Source organism: Plasmodium cynomolgi, chromosome 10 (genome assembly GCF_000321355.1).
Source record: "Plasmodium cynomolgi strain B DNA, chromosome 10, whole genome shotgun sequence".
Classification (NCBI taxonomy): domain Eukaryota; phylum Apicomplexa; class Aconoidasida; order Haemosporida; family Plasmodiidae; genus Plasmodium; species Plasmodium cynomolgi.
Window position 1 is genome coordinate 1 of NC_020403.1, and position 9,606 is coordinate 9,606.

At 31.2% G+C, this 9,606-nt stretch overlaps 3 protein-coding genes across 3 annotated transcripts; 1 reads left to right on the top strand and 2 right to left on the bottom strand.

Moving 5' to 3' along the window:
- Positions 1 to 324: 324 nt before the first annotated feature.
- Positions 325 to 624, top strand: PCYB_101010 (hypothetical protein; the record flags this gene model as incomplete). Its single annotated transcript, XM_004222650.1, has 1 exon — positions 325 to 624. A coding segment is annotated over one exon (297 nt), but the record flags the coding sequence as incomplete, so codon positions are not given.
- A 2,670-nt stretch (positions 625 to 3,294) lies between these two features.
- Positions 3,295 to 4,089, bottom strand: PCYB_101020 (hypothetical protein; the record flags this gene model as incomplete). The annotated part of the gene is made up of 2 exons (XM_004222651.1): positions 3,295 to 3,795; positions 3,877 to 4,089. The coding sequence occupies 2 exons, from the start codon at positions 4,087 to 4,089 to the stop codon at positions 3,295 to 3,297; spliced, it is 714 nt and encodes a 237-aa protein (XP_004222699.1).
- A 4,131-nt stretch (positions 4,090 to 8,220) lies between these two features.
- Positions 8,221 to 9,507, bottom strand: PCYB_101030 (hypothetical protein; the record flags this gene model as incomplete). Its single annotated transcript, XM_004222652.1, has 2 exons — positions 8,221 to 9,225; positions 9,421 to 9,507. 2 exons carry the CDS (start codon positions 9,505 to 9,507, stop codon positions 8,221 to 8,223), a joined length of 1,092 nt encoding a protein of 363 aa, XP_004222700.1.
- Positions 9,508 to 9,606: the final 99 nt, after the last annotated feature.

The following is a 9,606-nucleotide window of genomic DNA, read 5'->3' on the forward strand; positions in this document are numbered from 1 at the left end:
TCGCAATACTAAGGCAAAGCAATATAATAGTTTATTACTAAATCGAAAAAAAATAGAGCTAACCCCAATTTAAAATTAAAAATAATCATATACTATCAAAAATGAAAGAATTATACGCATCCTTATTTATTTTTTCCTCCTTATTCGTCTCATGTTCTGGAAGTGTGGTTGATCAATTAGTTAGTCATTGCTCCTATGTCTAATATATTTTTCCCATATATATATTCATACATATATTTTTTTTTATTTTCATTCACCATTTATTATAGTATAAAAGCATATATACAAATTGTTTATATTTCTTAAATTACCCATTTAATACAGTGATAAAAAAAAGACCAACTCCCCAAATGGAATTACCAAACCAAGAAAATTTCCCGAATGCAAGGCATTCCAAAATGATGTGGACAAATTAACTGAATCCCTCAAAAAATTAGAAGAACATACTCGAAGCTCAGATTATGATAAATACATAAAGCCTTTATTGTACTCAATGGAAATTCTTAAACCCGAAAAAAAAAAACCTTCCAAAAAAACATCCAAAGCAAAAAAACCAGCTGCACCAAAAAAACCAGCTGCACCGAAAAAACCAGCTGCACCGAAAAAACAGGTCGCAGCGAAATAAGCCGCAACAAAAAAGCCATCTGCACCAGCACATCCTGCGAATGATTAAAATAACTAAAAGAACTGGTGATTCACTGAGAACAAAAGTTACATAAGCGTTGATTTACCCCCCTTAAAAAATAAATTGTTTGAATTACCACAATATATTGAACAATGTATGCCAAAATAGAACAATTGTACGCGAAAGAAACAGATGAATTCTTACATTTTACCTTTTTATTTGTCTTTTAAATGTCAATTTTTCCAATAGCGCCCACCCCCTGTAATATTGTCCTTTTTTTTTAATCGTTAAGTCTGTAATTGTTGCATACATGGACTGAATTGTTTCACCATGAATGTTATTTCGTAAGCAGATGTATATGTTCATATGTATTGTTAATTTTTGTTCTTTACACATCATTCCAGTATCATTTTATACTAATTATTTTTTCCCGTAAACTAAAACGTTCATACTGATAGAACTTTCATTCCAGAATAGCATAAGATTTTATTTTCTTAAAATAAAAAAAAGTACTTCATAATAATTTGTTTACCTTTGTAGTTTGGTTCTTATTTGTGACCGTCCAATAGTTATTTTTCTTGCTTCTTTTAGGTAAATTTTATGGATAACATAAAAATTGGCTCTACTTATTTATACAGTGACATTCTTTTTTCAATAAAAATAATTATTCAAATATTTTTATGCAGAAATAATTCCCAATGGTTATAATCACAAAGAAGATATAAATTACATCAATGTAATGACTATTATGCTGCATTTCTTTCTGCACAAACTGACCAGGTGTCTCATTCTTCCAATTTTACATATAAAAGAATTAAAAAAAAAAAAAAACGATAACCAGCCCCCCTGCTCTAGTGCTATCATTCGTAATTCCTTTAATATTAGGAATTTACACTTCATTGTATCTTTAAATCATAACATATCTTTTTTTGTGCTAATTTTTACATGATTATAACATAAAATATGTAATAAATTTCCCCTAATATATTCCTGTACTTGTGTGACTATAAATTTTGTGCGCTTGACACAGTGCAAGTGCTTTTATGATATAACCGCTGTTTGTTCGCTTTTAATTAGCTGATAAAAATTTCCCTTTTTTCGCCCAAAAAATATGCTATCATAACATGTAAGTAGAGAAATTCATTCATTTTTGCGATTTATACATATAGTTAACTGATTGTATATCTACTGAGTTGGCTACACCAATTATATTGGTAATTCCACAACCCTTTGCAAGAGTACAGTAATTAAATCCTTACCATTTATTTTATTAGAACATCGTATTCTTGAGGTTAACGTTTCACCCTGTCACATCTGTAATGCTTCATTAATTTCATTTGCACCGTTGAAAAAATAGCACTCACTGACATTATGCAAAATTAAATATTGACAGTTTACTTTCTATTAGGTTCACTCATGCAACGAAAATGATAAAATTTTTTGATTCCATAGGTATGAGCTAAAAATAACCCCTAAAAAAAGATAGCTCCACATTGCCCATGAATTTCATAACTAAACCATGTTGTGTGTCGATCAAATGGTTAACCAATTATCGTACCATCTTAAAATGAGTGACCGTAATTCAGAAGACAAATCAAAACCATTTAACAAAAAGATATTATCATTCATACAACTGAGGTCACCTTAAGTTATTTCATATTTAAAATATTCAACTTTTTTGAGATAGATATAAAGGTATATACATCCAAACAAAATGGACCATTAGCAAGATTAAACTATTATTATTATTTAAAGAATGATCAGAACATTCATGTAAATATGTACAACCATACAAACAATTTCAAGGGTGCATTTGTCTCTGCTCAGTTCAAGTTTCAACTTTTTTTTTTTTTAAACATAACAAATTAGAAAGGTAATTCGTATGGCATATATCTCTTTTTTAGAAAATACTTCGACCAACACTGCATTCGGCTCAGTGGATGCATTATTTGTTTCAAGTCAAAACTTGATCGATTAAAAAGATGCATCATGTTCTCATCACATAGTGAGGCTTTTTTTTAAATATCCATATTGCGAAATCGTAATTAAAAAGTTCAAAGCGAATATATATTACGAGTTGATTAATTACATGCATTATTTTCAAAAAACAAATAAAAGCAAATTAACGGATTCAAACAAAAGAGAATAAATGAAGGCATATAAGTGTTCCCCCTTTTCTAAGCTTAAACATTACGCATTAGACAAATGTACATATTATAAATATAACATGTGCAGAGCTTCATTTTTTCGGAGCAAAAATAAACATTAAAATATACACAGCGGGTGGCAATCCATTTCTCGCTTCAGACGTCTAAACTTAAAACTCGACAAAATAACAAAGCGTGAAAAAAAAACATTTTTTCTTTTTTTTTTTTTTGGGAGTACTACTTTCTTCTGCTAATGGGTTAAAACAAAAAATCCCAAATTAAATTGTAAAAATAAATTCTTGACAAATTTTTTGAAGCACATTTTGTATGCATATGGAGAGCAAACATTTTTATATTATCATTTAAGACTCTTATAACAGTATAACCAAGTGGCACTTTTTCCTTTCAACATTTCGGCACATAATCCCTTCGCAGTTTTTTTTTTTTTTTTCCCCTTTATGCCCCACTAATATCTCTCCTCATGAGAAAGCAAATGGATATATAATTTTTCTTTCTTATTTCCTAGAAATCATTTTCTCTTTTTTTATGTTTGTTAAGGAATTTTAAATGTATACCCAATCCTATTGCAAAAATGATTAACAGTATCATAATAGGAATCAACACTTGTGGGCAATAGTACAGTACTATCGCAGATGTCACAGCGCAAAGGATAGATATTGGCTTTTTCATTTTCCCCTTGAATTTGTTATTCAAAGTTATAAAGTTATTCTCGTTAAATTTCTCTTTGGACAAAAATTCTGAAAAATCATAATAGTAATAATCATCATCATCTTCTTTTAATAAATTTTCTCTCTCAGATGGGTTCAAGGATTCATTACTGGAATAAGAAAAAGTGTCATCGTTACCCCCCACAGTAGTAGATCGCGTGTCTAAATCCTCTAAGCTTTCTTCACTATCAAATGACATAACATTTCCGTGATTTACAAATAAAATTCTCATGTTTTTTCCACTGAATTTTTTTTCTACACCATTTCCGCAGTTTTTTGCATTCTCAAAGGTAGGCTAAAAAAGGGACATATAAAAAAGGAGAGGGGTGAATCATTTTTTACATAGAAAAAAAAAAAAAAATTTAAAGTAATATACCCATTTAATAAATAATAAATCGTATAATTTGGAAGAATGCTTTGATATGTTCTTAAAATCAGGGGAGAATACACGTACCACGTTGGCGCTGCATCCTATGAGCACTAACAGGAGGGTTAATGCAAGGGCCTTTCCACTGTACTTGTGGACGTTTGATTTTTCCTTCTTTTGGAATTCCGCAACTTCGCATGAAAAAGCGTTCTTTGCAACCATTTTGTTTTTAAGATTAATAATATTTATAAGAATGAGGTTATTTCTGTTATTTTATCTTATTTTTTTTTTTTGTTTATTTTATTTTATTTTTGTTTATTTTATTTTTATTTTATTTTATTTTATTTTTTTTTTTTTAGTATAACTGGCAAGGCAGTAGCAAGTGAAATAAGGCAAGAATAACAAAAAAGTTTCGACAGAAATTTTGTTTTGGAAATAAAAAACAGAATGATAAAAATTTTGAAAACAAAAACTTGAGCTAAGGTATCTATATTATGAAAGCTTTTTATAAGTAAAAATATTTACCTAATCCTAATTATATGCCAAATAAAATGTATTATTTTGCTTTAGTTAAGCAAGCTTAATTTTCATAAAATTTGATATTCCTAGTGATATAAATTTTTTTAATAAATATTAACCAAATATATTAAAAAAAACTTTAAAAAATGTATTATATCTGTACCCTATTTATTTTGGAAAAAAAAAAAAAAAAACATGCAGTTTTACAAACAATAGGCCATCCTTTATTGCGTAGAAGTATTCTAAAAATAATTCTATTGCTCATGTCGATATAGATATAATTGTTATAAAATTAAATTTCAAATTTTTACATTAAATTTGGGAATTCATAAAAATTACGAAAAAAAGGAGAAGAGAAAAAAACACTTCAAGTTTGTCATGCAAAAAAAGCACATTAGTACCGTACGTAAAAAGGGATAGGCTATACATTTGCATAACTTAATTTTTTTTTTCCCCCCCGTAATTTAAATCGATACGCGCTTAAACGAGTTTAAAATTGGTAAATCCGGAGAATAAATAATGTGTTTTATCTTCTCCCTATTTGTAACAGGGCAATTTAATTTTAGAAAAATGAATCGCCAATTTTGTTTTCTAAGTGAATAAATATTTACATATTTATATACATTTATAAACTTCACTCAAGCAAAGGCGTTAATTAAAATGAAAACAATTTATTCTCAAAGTATTTGTTTTTTTCCCCCCCTTCTGCTGTAACCAAAAGGGGCTCTTCGCAAAATGTAAAAAGAGGGACCGGGGGATTGCTACATGCATTAAATTCATTTAGTATATTCCCTCCTTTAGAATATTTATGTAATACCGCAATTTTTTTTTTTTCCATTTGTTTGTATAAAGACTATTAAAGCCCAATTGTCACCTTTTGAAGAGTGTATAGAAGTTTATCTCCATTTTGTTGTTTAAGGATTTTTTTGAGGGATATTTTTACGATTGTTTATTTATCCTTGCATCATTTTCTTCCTCATTATTCCTTTCTTTTGAGACGTTCTCTCTTGTTCTTTTTTTTTTTTTTAGATTTCTAATTACGAAACAGAGAGCTGGCGCTAGTTCATCTTACTAATATTGCCATCGATGTTGATATCAACGTAAGTATTAACTCAACTCTTGCCTAGATCATGATCTCCTGGTAAAGCGAAAAAAATTGCTGTCAGCTTTTACAAAGAAAAGATACTTATATATTACATATATATACACCGTATTAACTTTCAGTTGGGTCATCTGCATGGAAATGACACTAAACAAACGGAGAATTTATAATGCTCCGACAAATAATTTTTTAAACGCATAGTTGTTGTCCCTGCCGCCATTGCCTCGCGCGGCGCAGCAGGGCACGACAATTTAGGTACCTACATACTTATACTTATACATATATATGTATATAAGCATGCTGCTTCTAAGTATGCAAAAATGAATTCCCCCTCGTAAATATTTCCCTCAACATTAAAGAAATAAAACTCCTGAGGCGGGGGACATTCACATCGCGGATAAAAACGCCTGGACATTTTCAAACTTAAAAGGTCAAATAGCTCGCAATTAATCCCCCCAAATGGCATATTTAAATTTCCCTCTACAATAAGTTCCTCCCCAGTTTACACAACAAAAATTGTGCCATGCACATTTCCCTTTTTTTTCAAAAAAAAAAAAAAAATATGTACGCATATTGCGCCTGCTTTGACCGATGAAAAAAAACTTCATTTGCGCCTAATGGGTACTGTGCATGAATCGAAAAGGTATGTGTGTGTAGGAAGTAGTATGAACAAATCTGATCAGTTCTTAATACCATATCATCATCGTTATATAAGCGCGGTTCATCTTTTCACATTTTCAAGAACAATGACAAAGGAAATTTTTTTTTTTGTCTTTCCACCTTCAGTGAGGCATTATTTAATAAAACCGTTTAAGTCATAGCATAGGAACTATTGTTCTAAAGGTATAGCTCGGCTGCGCTCCTACTACTTCACCTTTTGGACCGTTCCCTTTTATGTTCCACATATACACGTACATACATGTGTACATACATGATAATGCTCACTACTCCTCAAAAGTGTAAATGTTGATCTGGCATGTAAAAAACTCAGAGAAGACAGGCATCCTCGTTGTATGCGCAGGTTTATAATTTGAACTTCCTCTTCTCTGCCAATTTAACATTGCAATTTTGTGATCATACAGGCAATATAGCAGCCTGCGAGAGGAAAAAATTAAAAGACCAACTCGTAATTTGTTCATGAAGCAATTGATTACGTAAAAAATTTCGTATCTTAAAATATTGCGCGTCATAATTTTGAAAAAATAGGGATGAAAATTGCTATACCTTGGAACACCCTCGTTCATTTCAAACAAAAAAAATTTCTGAATTTTATTAATATTATTATTACTATTATTTTTTTTTATTAATTTTTTTTTTTTTTTTCAGTTAGCACATTGCATAGGCTCGCTCGATGGGATTCCCCGTGACTGTTCTTCGGGCAAACAAATCAAAGTGCGACCTACGAAATTGCTAAAAAAAAAAAAACTCTATCCTAATTGTTTGGTATGTCCCTGTCGAACGAATTAACTATTTTTTTAGTCTTCATAATGGCTGTTCTGTCTAAATAGAGGCAAGCCTACAACAAATTTGGTTCACATATTAATGTTCCTGCAAAGGTGAAGAAGCTGCTTGTGTAAAAAAAAAAAAAAAAACACTCCATTAGCTCTAACTGTAGTGGCACTTGGATTACCATGCCGCACGTTAACCTTTCCGAAAAAATCAAACTTAACAGTGATGTTATGCCGTATGTGTAAACCTCCCCAAAAAAATAGTCACAAAAAAAGAATGGCATCACTTCACTACACATTTGAATAATTTCCCCTTTTTATGATAACAAATCGGAAGAACGCAATGCAAAGAAAAACACACCACATCATTTGTTAATTCAATTATTATTGCATTCATTTAAATATGCCTTTCCAGAAAACAATTTTGTGTTCCCCTGAAAAATAGCACTCTCTTTGCCAAACAATGAAACAATATTTAGCTGCATATTTTCCCCCATCCTTCGCAATAGTGTACAAAAAAGGTAATCATGCAGTTGGATAATAAAAAATACAGCTAGCATGTGAACACCTTTTAATGCTCTAAACGGGGATTCGTTCTTTTTAATTAACCTGAGCAAGCGCCTTCGCAGATGTCTTAAAAGAGAATCATCCGTATGAAGCGTTTCATAACCATCTCATAGTTGTGAAAATTCTTCAATAAAATGGATAACAATATGTTAATTTTTTCAAAAACAAAATTAATAATGCAGACAGTGGTGCGTTGAAGTATTTTATTAAGACTTTACAATTTAGTAAGCACACAAAACGTGTATCATTCTTACAGAAATATGGAGAAATGGAATAGCGGTGAAATGAAAGAGAAGAAAGGATAATTCTAACATAAAGGTCAATCTCAGAAGACATGTAAAAAAAGAAAACGAAAAAACTAATTAGAAAAAAGAAGACGATGCAGCATTGAAATAGGACCTATCCTAGTGACATTAGTCTATTTCAAAAATGCCTACAAAAATGTGAACATATCATATACAAATTTATCATGTATCCACATTTTTGCAAACTAAAAAAGCTTATTATGCTAATACTTTTTAACTTCGGAATAGATGATTCCCAAACTGATAGCAAGTGCATAAATTATAATTTTAATGATTCATAAGAATAGCATTGAAAAATGAACCCAACCCCGTTTACAAATAAAAAGCCATCCAAATCGTCAAACAAGATTTTGTCTAACTTTTTAAAAAATCTAGATATTTTCCCGCCTCCCCCTTTTTTTTTATATGGCTTTTATCTCCTTGTTCCAAATGTACGTTTGAATTGTTTTCTGTTTGAATACATCACGTATATAAAAGCTGCTATAACAGCAGGGCTACATAACAAAAAAGTCAAACCAATCTTGGGGGTCGTGAGTAGAAGAATCATTAAAATTATTATCACTGCAACAATTGGGACAAACGGCAGATAGTACATAAATTTTATAATAAATCTATTTTTCTTCGAATTATACATTTTTTCTTCTCCGTAAAAATTTTTTAATTTTATATTTACACTATTCCTTTGTTGGTTCCTTTGTCTCCCTAGATGTTCTTTGAAGTTCACAGATTTCTCCTCTCCTTGTGGTTCATTACCTCCATGCGTAGGCCTTCTATGTGGATCCGAATCTATATCCAATCCGTGTCTAGATCTTCCATTTTTAAAACTTCCCATATAGCTGTCCAGACTAGTTTCTGAGCAGTTTTTTCTGAAGCCACTTTTCAATGACTGATCATCTTCGAATAAACTATTTTCGCTAGTAGATAAATCTTTTTGGGAATGATTTTTTAAAACGTCATTTAGCATTTCTTCGGATCCTTCTTGTACATGAAATAAATCTTCTCTTAATAGATCATCCTCAGATATTCCATCCCTTAAGACATCTCCTATGAATCTCTTTTTATTTGGCTCTCCTTCACATGATATCAATTCTTCGCTGCCATAAAAGTCATTCAGGGATTCATTAATTGATGCTATAGATTCACTACTTTCTGTTAGAGATTCACTACCTGCTGCTAGAGACTCACTGCTTGCTGTTAGAGATTCACTACTTGCTGTTAGAGATTCACTACTTCCTGTTAGAGATTCACTACTTGCTGCTAGAGATTCACTACCTGCTGCTAGAGACTCACTACTTGCTGTTAGAGATTCAATACTTGCTGCTAAAGATTCATAGCTGTTGGTGGATGCTTCGTTGATTGCTAAATCATATGTGGAGTCTTCGCTGTACAATATGTCAGATCCGTCTCGGTACGCACACTGAACAGAGGAGGAAAGGGAGGATACTGAGTAAACGGGGTAATGTATCTCCCAAACACGTACATATTATGTACAAGTTTATTTATTTTATAGGCTGCCTTTTTGTCCGTCTACCCATCTGCCCGTGCACACTCAAAAGCGTAACGCATTGCGTGAGGACGACAGCTAGCGCTCTTCAACGCGACCTTATCTTACCTTAGCAGAACTGAGATATACCAATACGAAAATAGAACACAGGAAAATTTTCCTTAAACAAAGGGAACCATTCATTATTGCTTTCATCTCGTATTTCATTCAATTACCACGTCAAAATGAAATAAAAAAATAAATGGTCTTTTTTTTCTGTAGTAGAATATCTCGAGCACAGCACTTAATATTTGA